We start from the raw sequence: 19,652 nt of genomic DNA on the forward strand, positions 1-19,652 counted from the left end.
GGAGGTGAAGGTTGATCCAGCGGTCAGGGCATTAGCCTGGGACTTGGGTGGCTCTGGTTCAGTTTCCTAGCTCTGCAACAAACTTCTTGTTGTACCACAGACAAGGCTCTGTGGCTCTGGATAATAGTACTTCCATACCTCATAGGTGTTGTGAGGGTATATACATTAAAGATTGTGAGATGCTTGGGGCCATATAAGTACCTTAGATGAAGAGGGTGTTCTGTATGATAGGAGTTTATTTTCTTGTAGAAGTTAGAGTGGGTAATGCAACTAAATTTTCATGAGAAGTGCCCCAGTTGTTAAAGGGGTTCACCCAATCTCTGCTCAAGAGAGTCACAATTTGAGGGCACTATGTGCTTCTGGAATCCCAGGTTTTGTTGGTGATCAAAAGCACCTAATATCATCAGTGTTTGCATCCTTTTTCTTTCCAAGCCTTTCTTTCTACCTAGACTGGATACTCTACTGTACTCTATTTGGAGTTGTACTTGAAGACCACTCCAAAGCTGCAGCTGGTATAGCACATAGCTGCCAAACTGCTTAGCCAGGAAGATGTATTACACATTTTCTAAAATCAGCACTGACTTCCTGTTCGCTTGTGTCCAATTCTAGATGTTGATTTTAAACCACATACACCTATATGGCATGGCTGTGAGTTTTATGGAATTAAAGTGAGCAGAATTTGAATCACAATGGCCCAGATTCATCCCCCACTTAAATTTACTGAGATCATTAATTTGGCACAACGTATTAAAGCACAAGGAGCCTTCTATATGATAAGGTAGAAAGTCTGGGTCTGTGGCATGAACTTAAAACTGACATCGTATGGGATTGTTTTGTAGAGATTTTCTTCTATTTCAGGATCCTTATGCAGATTGGATCTATATTAACATTTTAGAAGCTTATTTAGATTCTACTTCATAGGTAAACTTTAGGTTTTGGATTGAAGGGGGCTAGTTGTGTAATATTGTTGTTATAAAATTCCACTTAGCTGGTAAAATGTTGTCTTTAAAACACACAAGTTACAGAAGTATCCATGGGAACAGTAACATTGTGTGTGACTAAACTGAAAGACACATATCAATGACTATTGTGGTGGTGGTGCAGTTGTAAAGCACTTGCTTATGTAAGAGAATGTTCAGGAACTTTTTAGTGCAGTGCCTAAAAATAAAAACTCATTTGCTTTGTCCCTGGCTTTAACATTAATAATGAATTTTCAGAGCCAGGGAATTAGAGACACACAGCTAACTGCAAATGATGCTTTTCCCCATCTGTTTTTAGTGTATTTTAATAGTAGAAAGTGAATGGGGGTGGCTCTTTATGGAATGAGGGGAGTGTGGAAATTTGTTGTTAGCTTTTTAGGTGATTGTCTGTCATGTTGTATAGCTCATTCCCTTTATAAGTGAAGAACACTCAATACTGTACTTGACAGTGGGTGCCAGCATCGGTTTCCAAATGTATAACAACATCCATGCCCATATTATATTCCTTTCCCTAATCCTAATGATCAGTAGTGGACATAGCTGGCGTATTTGAAATCATCATATAAAAGTCTTGTTCTTTTTAGCCACTCTCTTCCAGGTAAATAATTCTACCAGACTTTTACTTTCTTGTGGAGGAGTACCTTTCTCTAATACACGAGGTCTCCCAAATTCCATGCAGCTGGTATATTTATCCTCCTGTGTCTTGCTCTCCAAAGTGGAACACCTATAGAAGCAAGATCTAGTGCCCAGATATCATGAAGAGGTGTCTGAGGCCCAAAACCTTGGGGCTTCATCATAACAGTTTCAATTTTTTCCTTCGTTAAGTTCCACCCATTTGGTGCAGTGAACAGACACCTGTCTCTCCGGGCATCATACTGACTCTCCAGCAAGATCCTAGTCCTACCCAGACATCCTTAAATGGAGCTGAGGATCTCTAGGCTCATCTGCCTCCTGCTTAAATCTGCCAGTCATTAAAAAATAAAGCCAAAAAAACCTCCACCTGTTATCTGTGAAAATGTTCACAGAAAGGCCACTCTTCATCAAATAAAAAGTTTAGAATGAAAAGTATGAAACATCTGCAGTTGTATTTAAGTAGTATGAGCATATTATTGCTGCATCATTCCTGAGATAGATTTTCTTAGCCCAAACCTGAGATCTGAGCATCCAAGTCTAAATCCAGATCTGAATTTTCAGAGTCCCAATGTCTGTCATGAGTTGAACCTTAATCCTGGATCCAGAACACCTTTGGAACTTGGTGGTTGAAATCTGGATTCAATTTTTGTGGCAAGTACTCATCTGTGCCTTATTCCTTTGGAGTGCAGGAATCGGTAACAGTTCAAATTTAGTATAGTTTTCCCAAAGACAGTAATTTTGTCTATACGTCAGAACCCTTTAAAAATACAATTTCTCCCCAGACCTCAGCTGATCTTCTGTGTTCAAAATCAGATTTAAATCTTCCTCACCCTCATAGTGTTGGATTCTTGTAAGTTTCAATATACTGCAAGCAGATGGCTCAGTGGGAGGAAGAAATAATACGTACACTTGCCCTCACAATCCAGACCACAGCTAGCATGTCAAATTATTGGCCTGACCGCCTTCCCAAGATCATTTAAACCTGGCATCACCTTCAAGCTTACAACTGACTTTGTGTTGTATTGCAATAACATGCTGTAATTGTAATCAGGAAAATATCCCATCTTAGTTTTGACTATTGTTTTTAACAGATGAATATTTATCATCAAATCCAGTTTGATTGGATTTTTATGGTCTGATTTTGAAGAAACGGTGCTCTTCAGTGCTCAAAAAAAAAGAGCTATTTCATATTTATTATAAAGTTGAGCTTTTCTTAAGCATTATTTTTCTGTCTTGTGTTTTTACTTCATGTCAGTACATCTGTTTCCAAGGAATTTATATCAATGCCTTTTGCTTATGTACTGATTGCATGAAACTAAAGTAATTAATGGTAGGTTTCAGAGTAACAGCCGTGTTAGTCTGTCTTCACAAAAAGAAAAGGAGTACTTGTGGCACCTTAGAGACTAACCATTTTATTTGAGCATGAGCTTTTGTGAGCTACAGCTCACTTCATCGGATGCATACCGTGGAAACTGCAGAAGACATTATATACACACAGAGACCATGAAACAATACCTCCTCCCACCCCACTGTCCTGCTGGTAATAGCTTATCTAAAGTGATCATCAAGTTGGGCCATTTCCAGCACAAATCCAGGTTTTCTCACCCTCCGCCCCCCCCCCCCCCCAAAACTCTCTCTCCTGCTGGTAATAGCCCATCCAAAGTGACCACTCTCTTCACAATGTGTATGATAATCAAGGTGGGCCATTTCCTGCACAAATCCAGGTTCTCTCACTCCCTCACCCCCCTCCAAAAACCACACACACAAACTCACTCTCCTGCTGGTAATAGCTTATCCAAAGTGACCACTCTCCCTACAATGTGCATGATAATCAAGGTGGGCCATTTCCAGCACAAATCCAGGTTTTCTCACCCCAGCAGGAGAGTGAGTTTGTGTGTGTATGGGGGTGGGGAGGGTGAGAGAACCTGGATTTGTGCTGGAGGTATTGTTTCATGGTCTCTGTGTGTATATAATGTCTTCTGCAGTTTCCACGGTATGCATCCGATGAAGTGAGCTGTAGCTCACAAAAGCTCATGCTCAGATAAATTGGTTAGTCTCTAAGGTGCCACAAGTACTCCTTTTCTTTTTGCAAAGTAATTAATGTAATCATACTCAAGGAGCAGCTTGTCAGAAAGTTATTTTGCAATATAATAGATAACCAGGAGTATTTCCACTAACAATCTTTGGTACTAATGTGAGATGTGATACACAAATATTTGTATAAACATTCACAATATTCAGGGAATGCTGAATGTAGCTTTTAGAAATGTGTAAAACAAGATGCAAATGGAATTTGATGCCTCTTGATTTTTTCAAATAAAAATAATAATACATAAATTGAACTTTCCTTAAAGTAGCATAAATCTATCAGAAATTACGAAGGGCCAGATTGTGAACCATCCCACTCACAATAGAAGTCAATGGACTATTTATGCAAGTAATTGCTCACTAATGTAAATAAGGATTAATTCTTATTAAAGAATGGGGGGGGGGGGTAGAGAAAGTGATCTGCTCAGAGCTGTAGTGTCCAGAAGTCTTGCAATGCCCCAGAATATAGCATACACCATTTACTGCACAGTTGTTGCGGGGAGCAACGAAAAGGGGAGCCCAACAGAGGAGTCCCCAGGGAGCAGCTGGCCTGTCAGTGCACATTAATGTCATTGCTCCTGTGCTGGCCATCACAGGAAAGGAGCTGCAGCTGCTTGCTGTGCTCAGTGGAGGAAATGGTGCTGCCTGGTGTCTCAGTGTGGTGGGGAGACAAGGCATGTTGGGGGGCAGAAGCTGCACAGTTGACCGACGCAAGCCAGCTGTGAGATTGGGAAAGGGTTGCAGCGTCAGGGCCGGCCCTCGACCAAATGGCGCCCCAGGCAAGGAGCATCTTTGGTGCCTCTCCACCTCCATTTGTTAAACTTTTTAATACCTTATTTTTTATTGCATTATTAGCCCATTTCACGACGACATTTATGCATGATATTCCTGTCATATAAGATGATAAATTTGCATGCTGGGATCTGTAAATCTGTATTTATTCATGCCATATATAAGCAAATAAAATTATTTCCTCTAAGCGTATAGAAACGTTTTCATTTTAAGAATAACTGAAAGGTACAAACATGAAGAAATTGAACTGTGCACCTGTATTGGGTGGGCCAGTGTGAAATAGTGTTACAGTCGGTGACCGCCTTAGAATGTTAACCCTTTAATTGAAAAGGTCGCTTTTCTCACCTTTAACCTCACGAATTGAAGCACAGCATCAGAGAGATCCAAAGACTGGCCAATGGCATTTTCAAGTGATAAAATAGCAAGTGATGTCAGTCTCTCATCAGCCATCATCGATGGAAGATATGTTTCAATGAGCCAGAGCTTCAAAAGGCTGTGCTCACCACTTGCGACCGTGACTGGCAGCTTGAGCAGAATCCTCGAAGCTATCCACACATAAGGAAAAGTGTCCTTCAGCTCTGCATCACAAATGAATTGGAGAACTTGGAGTGGAGAATGCTTCCCGTGTTGCAGAATGGGATGAATGTTGTCCAATTTGGCATAGAGGTCTTTATCATTGACGTCTGAACATTCCCCATGTGTCAACGTGTGTGAAGGTCCATACAAATATTCAAGAGTGTTTTCCTGTCCACCAACAGCTTACTAAGGGAGTGATGGGTGAAATAGCCCATCTCCTCATTTACTTTTTCCATCAGTGAGACCTAATATCTGACATACCAATTTTGGCTCATTAACTTCTGGTTCCACATACATCTCCTGTTTTTAACAAGCATTTTTGCAACACAATCCTGAAATTATATCAACTTGGCCTTTTTTGTTTAGACTAATTCAGTTATTCTGTCTCCCTTTCATACCTTTTCCCATCACCATTAGTTATTATAGGTTATTGTGACTAAGGCCACGCTTTAGTCATGGGCATTTATAGTAAAAGTCATGGACAGGTCACAGGCCATGAATATTTGTTTACTGCCCGTGACCTGTCCATAACTTTTACTATATATCCCTGCCTAAATCTTCGGGGGAGAGGGGACAGCCCAGGGGCACCAGAGATTCTCTGGGCGGGGAGCAGCCCGTGGGGGCGCCACGGGTGCTGTGGTGGGGGCTGGGACCCGTGCGGGGGTGGGGGCAGGCAGCCCGGTATTGTTGGTGTTTCGCGGGACTGGCAGGCTGCCTTCTCAGCTTCACGCCTCCCCAGAAACAGTGATATCCCTCAGCTCCTATGTGGAGGTGCAGCCACGCAGCTCTGCTGGCTCCGCAGCTCCCATTGGCCAGTAACTGTGGCCAATGGAGCTGCGGGGGTGGTGCCTGCAGGTGGAGGCAGCACATAGAGCCCCCTGGCTGTGCCTCCCCCTAGGAGATGAGGAATGGTCCCGCACCTGGGGAGCCCCCTGAGGTAAGCGCTGCCCAGAGCCCTCACCCGCACCCCAACCCCCAGCCCTAAGCCCCCACCCGAACTTCTGCTGCTGCTGGCGGAGGGGTGGCCATTGCAGAAGTCCCAGAAAGTCACGGAATCCATGACCTCCGTGACAAACGTGCAGCCTTAATTATGGTCTGCCGCATCCTTTCTCCCCATGCACGTCATTGTCCAGAAGGGCTAGGCTGTTTACAGATCCTTGCCTCTTCTGTGCTCATTGGGTACATCTACCCTTTGAGCTGGTGGTGTAAATTCCAGCTCAAGGAGATGTACCCACATTAGCTCTGATTGAGCTATTGTGCTAAAAATAGAAGTGTAGCTGCAGCAGTGCGAGTGTTGGGAGGGGCTAGCTGCCCCAAGTATGATCTTGTCTGAGACCATAGATATGTACTGAGGGCGGCTAGTCCCTCCTGCAGCTCATGCCGCCCTGGCTACATTCTATTTTTTTAGCATACTGGCTCCATCCAAGCTAGAGCAGGTGTGTCTCCCCACGCTGGAATTTACATCTCCAGCTTGAAATGTGTGACGTACGCATTTAGGCCTTGACTACACTGGGAAAATAAAGTTGTGCTGGAGAGCACATTAACTAACAAGAGTTAATTAACATGTCATTAGCCACCTCTTAGTACATAGTATAGGCAAAGCCATTCCTATTTCAAAACATCTTACCTTGTAGTGGTTAACCCCACGGGGGATCAAATTCAGAGGTAATGTAAATGTTCATGTAAATTAAAACCCAGTATTTGGGAATAAGATTTGTTTTGAGGCAGAGGGCAGAGATTGTAACAGGACAAGCACCTCCTTTGTAGTCCCATAGGCATGTAATTTACACCTGCTTATTTTGTGTTTTATGTTCCCTGATATAATATATGCCTACTAAGGACCCATCCAAAGCCAATACACCCATTGACTACCATGGACTTTGGATCTGGCCCTTAATGAAAACTTACACTATCATTTTAATTTCCTCTGAATTTGGCCCTCGGTCAGAGGTGGGCAAACTATGGCCCTCGGGCCACATCCGGCCCATGGGACCCTCCTGACCTGCCCCTGAGCTTCTGGCCCAGGAGGCTCGCCCGGCCCCTCCCCTGTTGTTCTCCCTCCCCTGCAGCCTCAGCTCACTGTGCCGCCACAATGCTTGGGGGGTGGGGCTGGGAGCTCCTGGGGCAGCGCAGCTGCAGAGCCCGGCCTTACCCGGTGCTCTGGGCTGTGCGGTGGCGGGATTGGCTCCAGCCGGGCAGCATGGCTGTAGTACCACCAGCCAGCGGTGCTCTAGGCGGCACGGTCATAGGGCAGAGAACGGGGGGGTTGGATAGAGGGCTGGGGAGTTTGGGGGTGGTGGTGTGGATAGGGGCCAGGGTGGTCAGAAGGCAGGGAACAGAGGGGGGCAGTCAGGAAGGAGGAGGGGTTGGATGGGGTGGCAGGGAGCAGGCAGGGGTTCCGGGGGCAGTCAGGGAGAAGGGGTGGTTGAATGGGGCAAGGGTCCTGAGGGAGCAGTCAGGAATGAGAGGAGGGGTTGGATGGGGTGGCAGGGGGCAGTCAGGGGTGGGGGTTCCGGGAGCAGGCAGGGGGACAGGGAGCCAGGGTGTGTGTGGATGGGGCAGGGGTCCCAGGGGGGCCGTCAGGGAAGAGGGGAGTTGGATGGGGCAGGAGTCTGGGGGGGTGGGATAGGGGGCAGGGGCTGGGCCATGCCTGGCTGTTTGGGGAGGCACAGCCTCCCCTAACCCACCCTCCATACAATTTCCGAAACCTGATGTGGCCCTCAGACCAAAGTGTTTGCCCGCCCCTGCCCTAGGTTCTTAGGAATAGCAGAAGATGAATAAATATTCTTAAACTATTATTTGTTCTCCTTACTTCTAGCATTTGCGTCTCACTCATACCATTTGCCTATTAGCTTTTTCTTTTTTGTTATAAAACTTTTGGTCTTTAATGAATGAGCCTAAAATGTCTTTCATTTAATCTTCTGCATTATGGACTCTCAATCCCTGAGTTAATTGATTTGTTTTGATACTTTTATTACATCCATTTATTTTGAAGTATTATTAAAAGCCTATAAAACATGCATAATACAGAGAAAATAGACTGAGATGACAATTATTGAGTCAAATTCAAAATCTCTGTCATTATCTTCAAGGCATTCAATGGTCTGGGGCTAGGATATCTGTAAGATGATCTAAAGCTCCAAGAAGAGGACCGCAGTCAACAGCTGTGCTCCTCAGGCACAATCTGTCCACTGCAAGGATAAAGCTCATCTGTGCAGGAGACAGAGCTTTCTTAGTGGCTCCCTCTAAGGCTGTGGAGAAAACTCCTGCAGAATCAAAAAATAGCCTCAAACTTCACCCCTTCCCATACCATGTATACGGGGCTGTTCTCTGAGCTTGCCTTCAGTCATAAAATAAAACACATAGTGCTGTAGATATTTAAACATAAAATAAATAATAAAAGGAGCAACCCTCACAGAAGGGACTGAACGAAAACCACATTTGGCATATGCTAGTCACATCCCTTAATTTCACTTCTGGAAGGTGTTCATTAGCTACCGTGGTTAGGGTGATATAAGAATATGACTAGGATAGAATAGAATAAAATCATCATGAGGAGAAGAGGCATAGTCATTTGCAACTCATCAGTTATTTCCTCCCTCATAAAGTTGCAGTAAATGGCATCAGTTTTACAACTGATATGGCTCTGCACATGACAAGAGAAATTGCACAAACTTGCTTTTTCAGCCTTGTGCAGCATGGAAACTGAGTGTCTATTTTCCCCCCTTGAATCAGGTCCACAAGCTTTAAATTTTGTATGAAGTTTTTATATTTAAAATTTAAATGTTTGCATTTGAATAGCTATACTTATAAGTACCAACACAAGTGGATTATGGCTACTAGATGTCAACTCATGTATTAACTATACTAAATGTAATTAGGAATATATTGGAAACAAATCTGGTATAGTTCATAAACTAGCCTTTGTAGTGTTCTTTAATAGAGTTTTTTATTAAGATATTTACATATATTAGGTGTTTTAAATGAAGACAAATTATCTTACAAAATATTTGCATATATTATCTATTAACTTATAAATTATCTTTGTCTGCAACTGCATCATCAATGATGGGTCAGTGGGCCTAATCTACAGAAAGGTGTCCCTTTTAGCACAAACTCATGTTTTGACCCATTATATAATAAATTAACAAACCATGGAAATGGCACACCGCTAGTTTGTTTTCTACCAGAGATTGGTGAACCACAGTGGTTGGGTTTGCATTTGGATTTCAAACTCCTAGAAGTCTGAAGAAATTTATATCTGGTTTAACCCACTATATAGATCCATCTATGAAGTTTAGACTGTATCCAGGTTCAGAATTGAGCTTTAGCAAATTTCATGGGTGTTTGGTTTATGTCCATACCTAGTTACTGATCAGAGAAGGTTGCAGATACACACGAATGTTAGGGAAATGGAGGTCAAAAATAAGACAGGTAAGTAAATGTGATCCATCACAAATTCCTTGGCTAAATTACTGACTACCTGGGAGCAGGCTAAAATTCATTTTACACCCTTAGTCTTTGCATTGTAAGCACTGGAGGGGTAGAGGTTGTTTCATTTTGTGCCTTGTACAGTGTTCAGCACATTCTCACTGTTTGGGGTTAGAGTTTGCCAGTCTGTTATTCACATTGCATAGTACTTTACTTTGTGAGTAGCCCCGCTGAAAAACAACAACTACATAGGAATAAGAATGGCAAACTCTGGTCCTTAATAAAAAATTATGACTTATGGACGTTGATTAGCTAAAACGTAAGAGAATAGGAAGACAAAAGAAGGGGATGGGGAAAGAACTGTTTAGGAATTTCAAATGCAGCTTTTTGTGGAAGCAGAGTTAGTGGGAGTCGACATGCATTAATTCAGTTATTTCTCATGTACAAAGCAAATTGTAAGAAGATATCAGATACAAATCTTCCTCTTCTCAGTTTCTACTTGGGAATTAATTGTTTGCATTTTATGTAATAAACTAACTGTACACTTTCTTTCTTACACACTGAGTTGAATGTGAGGTTAAGAAAGGCTACATTGTACTTTCATTAACATGCAGCACAGGGAAAAGAACACTGGATGAAAGTTACGGTCATTCTGTAGTTGTATAAATCGAGGTAAACCCAACGGTTCCCTATTTGATGCTCACAGGCACTACACAAAAATCTTGTGTTTTATATTTTCTAAGGTGTCAGACACACCTATGGTTAAATAAGTAGATAAATATACGTTAAATAATAAATGCACGTTAAATAAAATAATTACAGCTGTGGCCTGAACCCACAATATCTATGGGGAAAGGGCTGGTATATCTAGTTGTTCAGAGCAGTTGCATTCATATAGAGGATTATATACTAAACCAAAGTATCCAGGGAGTTCTCATGGTTGCTCACTATAATGGATTCCAAAGTTAATTAACTGGAGCGGGGGTCTTGGATCAGTGTTCATGTTGCACTCCCTGTCAGTACCCAGCCTGGGCCGAGGAAGCTAATGATCCACCCAGTGGACCAAATTCAGTGATGAAGCCTGATCACTTGCCACTTGAAGCATGTTGCGCATAGGCTAAGTAGAAGATTTCAGAGTAGCAGCCGTGTTAGTCTGTATCCGCAATAAGAAAAGGAGGACTTGTGGCATCTTAGAGACTAACATTTATTTGAGCATAAGCTTTCATGAGCTACAGCTCACTTCATCGGATGCATTCTGTGGAAAATACAGTTGGGAGATTTATATACTGTCATAAATATAAAGGGAAGGGTAAACCCCTTTGAAATCCCTCCTGGCCAGGGGAAAGCTCCTCTCACCTGTAAAGGGTTAAGAAGCTAAAGGTAACCTCGCTGGCACCTGACCAAAATGACCAATGAGGAGACAAGATACTTTCAAAAGCTGGGAGGAGGGAGAGAAACAAAGGGTCTGTGTGTCTGTCTATATGCTGGTTTCTGTTAGGGATAGACCAGGAATGGAGTCTTAGAACTTTTAGTAAGTAATCTAGCTAGGTATGTGTTAGATTATGATTTCTTTAAATGGCTGAGAAAAGGATTGTGCTGAATAGAATAACTATTTCTGTCTGTGTATCTTTTTTGTAACTTAAGGTTTTGCTTAGAGGGGTTCTCTATGTTTTTGAATCTAATTACCCTGTAAGATATCTACCATCCTGATTTTACAGGGGGGATTTCTTCATTTCTATTTACTTCTATTTTTATTAAAAGTCTTCTTGTAAGAAACTGAATGCTTTTTCATTGTTCTCAGATCCAAGGGTTTGGGTCTGTGGTCACCTATGCAAATTGGTGAGGCTTTTTATCCAACATTTCCCAGGAAAGGGGGGGGTGCAAGTGTTGGGAGGATTGTTCATTGTTCTTAAGATCCAAGGGTCTGGGTCTGTAGTCACTTAGGCAAATTGGTGAGGCTTTTTACCAAACCTTGTCCAGGAAGTGGGGTGCAAGGTTTTGGGAAGTATTTTGGAGGGAAAGATGTGTCCAAACAGCTCTTCCCCAGTAACCAGTATTAGTTTGGTGGTGGTAGCGGCCAGTCCAAGGACAACGGGTGGAATATTTTGTACCTTGGGGAAGTTTTGACCTAAGCTGATAAAGATAAGCTTAGGAGGTTTTTCATGCAGGTCCCCACATCTGTACCCTAGAGTTCAGAGTGGGGGAGGAACCTTGACATATACATAGAGAACATGAAACAGTGTGTGTTACCATACACACTGTAATGAGAGTGATCAGGTAAGGTGAGCTATTACCAGCAGGAGAGCGGGGGGAAAACACCTTTTGTAGTGATAATCAAGGTGGGCCATTTCCAGCAGTTGACAAGAAGATGATGTAACTGGAGCTGCTGTGGTCGCTCTCTACTTATTGATTCTGGCTTGTTTTATGTTTTTGGTATTTTTTTATCCCTTGTCAATTTTACCATGTCTGTGGAGTGGACGTTGTGTGCTGAGCTTTGGAGTGCCTAAGTCCCCCTTGTGAATTCATCCTCAGTGTCTCTACATAGCAGGACACTCATCTGTTTTTTGTGTATGAGAAGAAGCAAGCTAGCCCTGTTTAGCCTGGCCTGTATATAGAATTAAATACCAGCAGCTTGTAGGTTGATATTTCTCACCTCCACTTTTTCTTTGGCTGCAGAATTGGATATTTTGTTGTATATAACACACATTTTTATGTATTTCAGACAAACTTTATATGGGACCAGGACAACTGTACCATGATTTGCAGAATCTTTTACATGATTTGAATGTTGTCAGTCAAATTAGTCAACTGATAGGCAGTCTTAAAGGAAACTATCAGGTAACATCCAAAGCCTGACATTTTCAAAATACACTTCCAGTCCTAAAGCTGTAGAATCAATCAGTCCTTCATGAGAGCTCTGTACAGCATTCTTTAGTTCTCCCTGGAGAGCGTATAATCATGTTTAACTACAGTAATTGATTTACTGTTAAATGTTTAGAGTTATAACTAGATTACAGCTCGCTTTCTAATCTTGTTTCTCTCTGTTGCTTGGGGGGGTGGGGTGGGGTGGGGTAAAAGTGTCTGCATTTGCCCAGTAGCTGCTAAGCGAATATGAGTACAAGAATGCTTTCTTAGGATTGGGCCATGTAGGGGTGGGAAGATTGTTTTACACAGCATTACACTGCCGCTTTATCATATCTGTCTAAGGATCTTAACACCCACCCCAAATACCTAGTCCCACTCTTTTTGTGATGGTACAGGAGTTAAAATTGCGTGAATACTGTAACAAAGTTATTCATGAACATCCATTTGTATTTTTAAACTAATTTGCTTAAGCTGTGTTCACACCACATTTGTGTTCTTTTTACCATATATTCCAGCAAACAACCATACTATTGCTCACCCTGAATGTTCAAAAATCATGAGTAAGGCCCCCAAAATCATGAGATTGTACAATTTTATGATTTTTAAGCCAAATAGGGTTTTTTAATTCACCTTCTGGTTTGAGCCTTTTAGGGTGTATTTGGGACACATTCTCAAGCTTTACTTTTGCAACCATGGGGGCTAGAAGCTTAATATTTTGATAAATGAAAGCTGAGATTCTCACATAATCTCTTGTCTCCATTATCGGAGCATTAAGTAAAACATAAAATATTGCAAGACTTGTGATAACACTGCAGGTGATGGCAACACTGCTAATGTACTGTTAGGAATTTTCACTGAATCAATGATTTTGATGGGAATTTTGCAAAATTTTGGTGAATTTCAGGTGCATTATTGTAAATATTCAGACTGGAAACTAGTCAGGAGCTAGGAGCATACAATACCATGCCACTTACATAGCCAGTCAAAGAAGCACCAATTTTGAATATTGAATACTTAAGCAATACTTACTTGCAGGTGGTAAAGGGTGAACTGTTCATATTTATTTGAAGAATAAGGCCTCTCTTTATTTTTGATAGAAACTTTGATTTATATAAATTTCTTAGCGATTTGAAATTAATCTACTTCAGGATATGGACTGCTCACCATCATTATTGCTTTGAGTGTATCAGATATACTCCTGCAAGATGATGGATCACCTAAATTACATGGTATTGTCTCTGCTACCTGACTAAATAACTCCCAACCCCATAGAGAACTTTCAAGATGCTTAAACAAGTACCTCTGGTTTGAATATTTGAGCAAATGTGGCATTTACACAAGGATTTGAACTTTTTTTCTACAAAAAACGTACAAAACAAAAGTTGGCTTGTATAAATGTTCAGTGAAAGGTAATTAAAGGGTCCTGAATACGGCTGAAGCAAATTTATATTTTTTATTCCATCAGATGTTTGTGAATATGTTCTGCTCTATTCACCCAGCTGTACTTGCAATAAACTGTTTGAAAGTCCATCATCAGATGAAACATGTTGACAAACATTTGTCGAATAATTTTGACTGGCATTAACAAATCTGTGTAAATTATTCATGTGCAATGTGTGCAGAGAAAAAAGGTTAATATGTCATTCATAAATTGTTAGTGGCAGAGTTAGCTTAAAGGAGAATGTGTTAGTATTGTACATGGACACCTTTTCTTTTAATCTTGCAGAACTTAAACCAATCAGTGGCCCATGACTGGACGTCAGGTTTACAAAAACTTATATTGAAAAAAGAAGATGAAATCAGAGCTGCAGATCGCTGCAGAATTCAGCTGCAGCTTCCTGGGAAGCAGGACAAGTCAGTAGAGATTTTAAATCTAAAACTTTCTCAGTGTGTGTATGCATAAGAAAGGAATAAAGAGCTCATCGTGTTCCTCAGCATTCCTAGCCCTGACTGTGTCCTGTACTTGTTAGAACAAGATGTTTCATTTAATTTTTAGAGAGTTTATAGAAAAGTGATTATTATTTCTTTAATGTCTCACAGGTCTGGGCGGCCAACTTTCTTTACTGCAGTGTTCAATACATTTACTCCTGCTATCAAACAGTCTTGGATCACCAATTTACAAATGGCTAAGCTTGCTCTTGGTAAGACTTAGTTGCCTTAAGCTAACTGAAGCACTGTATCAAGTTGAGAGAATGTTAACTCTTTCTCTAGATAGTTTTTAGGTTACAATATAATGTGTGTTCAAAGATTAATTTATTTATGGAAAAACTTCCTGTAGAAGTTGGAAATCAAGTTACAGTATATAGTAATAAGAGTATATCGCTAAAGAATCATAGAAGATTAGGGTTGGAAGAGACCTCAGGAGGTCATCTAGTCCAATCCCCCTGCTCAAAGCAGGACCAACACCAACCTACCCTGGCCCAACACCGCTCCCGGAAGTGGCCAGTGCAGCCTCAGGGGTCGGAGTCCCTCTCCGTGCTCTGCTCCTGCCTGCAAGCCTCACCCCTGCAGATCCCATTGGCAGGGTAAGCTGTGGGGGTGGTGCTTACAGAGAGGGGCAGCACGTGGAGCCACGCCCCCCCCCCCCCCCCGCAGGGGCTCCAGGGGCCTGTTGGCCCCTTCCTGGAGCAGTGTGGGGCCGCAGTAGGCAAGGAACCTGCCTTAGCCTCGCTGCGCCTGCCGCTGACCGGGAGCCACTGGAGGTAAGTGCTGGCCAGCGGGAGGCCGCACCCCAACCCCCATCCCTGAGCCCCCTCCCGGAGCCAGCACACCATACCCCCTCCTGCACCCTGAACCCCACCATGAGCCCCCTCCCAGAGCCAACACCCCAAACCCCATCCTGCACCCCAAACCCCAGCCTTGAGCTCCCTCCCAGAGCCAGCACCCCATACCCCCTTCTGTATCTGGAACCCCTCCTGCATCCCAAGCCCCAGAGCCAGCACCCTGGACCCCCCCCTGCACTCAACACTCTGTCCCAGCCTGGAGCCCCCTCCTGCATCCAAATTCTCTCCTAGAGCTTGCACCCCTCACCCCCTCCCGCACTGCAAACCCCTTGGCCCCAGCCCAGAACCTGTACCCCATCCTGAACCCCAACCCCCTGCCCCAGCCCAGTGAAAGTGAGTGAAGATGGAGGAGAGCATCCCCACCTCTCTCCGTTGGTTGGAGTGAGCGGAGCGGGGCGGGGCAGATCCTGGGTTGCCTTTAGATTCAAAAAAGTGATCTTGGGTGTGAAAAGGTTGGAGACCACTTATCTAGACCACTCCTGACAGGTGTTTATCTAATCTACTCTTAAAAATTGCCAATAATGGAGATTCCACAGCCTCCCTAGGCATTTTATTTCAGTGCTTAACCACCCTGACAGTTAGGAAGTTTTTCCTTATGTCCAACCGAAACCTTCTTTAATAAAACCAACTTAAGCCTATTGCTTCTTGTCCTTTCCTCAGTGGTTAAAAACAATAATTCTTCCCCCTCCTCCTTGTAACCTTTTATGTACTTGAAAACTGTTAGAATGTGCCCTCTCAGTCTTCTCTTTTCCAGACTAAAAAAACCCAATTTTTTCAATCTGCCCTCATAGGTCATGTTTTCTAGACCTTTAATCATTTTTGTTGCTCTTCTCTGGATTTTCTCCAATTTGTCCACATCTTTCCTGACATGTGGCATCCAGAACTGGACACAATACTACAGTTGAGGCCTAATCAGTGTGGTGTAGAGTGGGAGAATTACTTCTCATGTCTTGCTTACAACACTCCTGCTAATACATCCCAGAATGATGTTCGCTTCTTTTTTTTTTTTTTCGCAACAGTGTTACACTGTTGACTCATATTTTGCTTGTGGTCCACTATGACCCCCAGATGGTCCCTTTCTACAGTACTCCTTCCTAGGCAGTCATTTCCAATTTTGTATATGTGCAACTGATTACTCTATTTAGGAAGGAACACTTTGCATTTGTTGTTATTGAATTTCACCCTGTTAACTTCAGACCATTTCTCCAGTTTGTCCAGATCATTTTGAATTTGAATGGAATGAAATTAAAGAGTTGTAGATAGCTCAGTTCAGATTTACATATTAGTGTGTTATTTTACATCTCATATACTCCCCCAAAATACAGATGTAATAACAAATAATATTCTTTCATAAACTGGGGCTGTTTGGGATTAAAAGATTGATAGAACAGTTTGTTTTATCTATATTTTTAGTGAGCTGTTAGGAACTATTAAGTGAAAGCACTGTGGGGTATTTTACGTTTTGCCATTACAGCAGAGGAGAACCTCCTGGGGTGGTTCTGTGTAGAAGACGATGGGAATCAGATCAAAAAAGAGAAGCATCCTCTCCTTGTTAGACACATGCCAGTAATGGTGGCCAAACAACAGGAATTTAAGGTGAATAGTTTTGGTATCTTACGTAATACGTGTGAGCTCACTGCTAAGGGTTTAACATACAATCACATCTTAGGAATACATTTTTTTGGTTTGATTGTGGCTTGCTTCTGCAAGCTTCTGCTAACGTATCCCAGGGTACGTGGTTCTTATGTGAAAATGCAGTTTTACTTTAAAAAGTGATATAAAAATGGTACTTGTGCTTAATGGATCTTTCCTGAAGTCTGTTCAAAATCATATCTGCTGCTGACTTTAGTGACAAAAATAAACTGAGCACATTGGATTTATAAATTGAGATATTAAACATGAACCACCCCATGATGTCATATTTGCAGTGTCCCTTTTCAGAGCAGAACCACAACTTATAGTAACCAAAATCCACTGTAAAACCTCCAGTCTCCCATAAAACCATACATGTTCGGGTCCCATAAAACAGTGGACTATTGCTATATTGAATAATTTTTGACTCCGAGCCTACTGAATGCTAATCAAATTCAATTTTAAAATGTAAATTGAGACCTAGCTGCTGGGATCATGTGATTACAATAGAATCTCAACCTATTTAAAATAAATAGGAAAGTCTCTAGCCCTCATAGTTGCAGAGAAAAGCTTGAAAGTGTAACTCAGTGAAACACGTGCAGTGACATCTGCCTGAGTCTGCAGAGAGCCTGATACAATAGGTCTAAGATGTGTCAATTTCTCTATGCATCTCAAAGGGGAAGTTAACTCTAAGACTCACTACTCTAGGGGGCACTACCCATGCCACCATTGACAGGAGGAGAGTGTAGAACTCCCAAGGAGGGAGCCATCCTACCACCATCCCTACTGTTTCCAAGAGGAGGGAGCCCTGCTGTCACTCCTGAGACTAGCATGGGGAGGCATGGCCACTTGTTTGCGGAGCCACCTTGCTACTACCCTGTCTCTCTGCAGTGGGAAGGACTCCCTCTGCTGCTGCTGCATGGAGGCAGGGCTCCACCATATGGGCAGTCCACAGGAGCCCCATACCACACTGTGCTGCTAGCCTGGTGGCCTTGCCTATCATTTTTCACTATGCTATGCATACTGTTTTATAGTACATGGATGCTGTTCCTTTAAAACAGATTTCCTATCAAAGACCCTGATCTTACAGGTGTGCCAAATTGGGGGTTAAAGTGCCACTAATTTAGTTATGGAAAACTTTTCATCAGATTTACCAAGTCTTGAATAAAGGCACAAAAAGCAGCCCAAGAGATGTCCAAACCTCAAATTCCGTCTCTTTCACCAACAGTGGATGTAGCCATTATAGCAACGAGAATACACTTTACTGGGGTTTGCAATTTCAGCAAGTGTCAGCGAGCAGTGCACTGAACTGGACTTGGAGAGCTCTTGTTTTTCTTGATCTCTCAGTGGCCGCCCTCTACTCTTTTAATGGGCTGCCATGCAAACAGATGTTGGTTTGCTGGAGAATGCAGATGATAAAGCTTGCCTTTGAGAAAACTATCCATAAATCCTGATGTGGGCACCTAAAATGGGTGACCTTATTTTCAAAAGTACTGAGCACTCAACAACAACTATTGACTTCAGGGGGGTTGCTGCTAGGTGCTCTGCAGTTTTTAAAATCAACTTGTTTATATATGTACCTAAGGTAGGATTTTTAGGAGCCTAATTTATGCACCCATTTTTAAAGTCTTTTCCTTAGTGAGTAGATAGTGCTGTATATGAAGGAGTTTTAAAATAGCCTTATTTCTTAGTTTTTAAATTCTCCAATTTTATCTTGAGTTTTTCCTGTCACATTGCAACAGCGACAGCAAACTCCACAACTTTTTCTTTATTAGAGAGAAGAGCATTAGTGAACATTTCAGATGGAGACTATCTACTTAAAAGCATAATTTCTTATTTAATGCCTTCAGAAAATACATTTTTACTGAATTGAATATGCTGTGATGTGTAAATGTTAGTTTGGATTAATTAAACACATTTTAAAATGTATACCTAAACTTTAAAGAGTAATTCCAGTGGTGTTATACTGAGGATGTAAATCCATTACTCCTCATAAGGGTCCCAATTCTGTAAAGCATGTAGTGTGGTACTTAAGTGCTTTGCTGAATTAGGACGAACTTAAATGTATGCTTAAAATGCTTAGTTGACATGGGGCCTTCAGAAAGGATGGCTGTATCTTCTTCATTGTAAATATGAATAATTTTTCATTCTTTCTTTCAAGATTGAATGTGCTGCTTATAATCCTGACCCTTACCTCTGTAGTGAAACTGAGCCAGATTCCTGTTCCATGGAGCATGGTTTTCTGTGGGTAAGTTAAGTCTTCAGACACCAAGTGAGGCGTGGGTTTTCTTTTTCCATTTTTCTTTCTTATTTTTCTGTAAGAATTCACACTACATGGATTTGATATGCATGCACATTCTGAATAGCTAAATACTACAACAGAAATCCAGTAGTTTTGTCCCCATAATCTTGTTACTTTGTGAGCTCACATCCATGCTCACAAATTATTTGGTGACATGGTTTGTTAGAAATGCCCAAGAACTCAGCATAGCCATGCAGCTAATCTCAAATGAGTTGCAATAAAACTACATATGAGACCACAACATACCATCATCCGTTCCATAATTTAGAAATGTTTTAAAGAGTTTTAAAAAATTCGATTGGGACTATTTTTTATATCCTCTAGATGTAAAACTATGCTGGCATAATATTATTAACCCAATTATAAAGGCATTCCTACAAGCCAGAAAGTATAACTAATGGATTATTTTAAAACCTCTGCCAATTTGAATAGCTTTTCTTTACATAATCAGACTCATGTTGTCACTCTTTTAGAGGCTGATATTTTGGCAACTTTCAGTAGCAGAAGCAAAAGGTGGAAATACTCTTTTTCAAAGGTCTGATTTGAGATGATCTGTGTAACTCACTCATG

General features: G+C 41.9%; 1 protein-coding gene across 2 annotated transcripts in view; it reads left to right on the plus strand.

Moving 5' to 3' along the window:
* The window catches only part of ARHGEF10 (Rho guanine nucleotide exchange factor 10), a 181,678-nt gene that overhangs the window by 113,494 nt on the left and 48,532 nt on the right, over positions 1 to 19,652 (plus strand). For both annotated transcript variants that reach the window (XM_077812623.1, XM_077812624.1), the window contains 5 exons: positions 12,223 to 12,338; positions 14,092 to 14,219; positions 14,406 to 14,506; positions 16,623 to 16,744; positions 18,942 to 19,028. In XM_077812623.1, the coding sequence (XP_077668749.1) occupies positions 12,223 to 12,338; positions 14,092 to 14,219; positions 14,406 to 14,506; positions 16,623 to 16,744; positions 18,942 to 19,028 (554 nt within the window). The remainder of the gene's footprint in view (positions 1 to 12,222; positions 12,339 to 14,091; positions 14,220 to 14,405; positions 14,507 to 16,622; positions 16,745 to 18,941; positions 19,029 to 19,652) is intronic.

The sequence above is a fragment of the Eretmochelys imbricata genome, chromosome 3 (assembly GCF_965152235.1).
Source record: "Eretmochelys imbricata isolate rEreImb1 chromosome 3, rEreImb1.hap1, whole genome shotgun sequence".
Taxonomy (NCBI): Eukaryota; Metazoa; Chordata; order Testudines; family Cheloniidae; genus Eretmochelys; species Eretmochelys imbricata.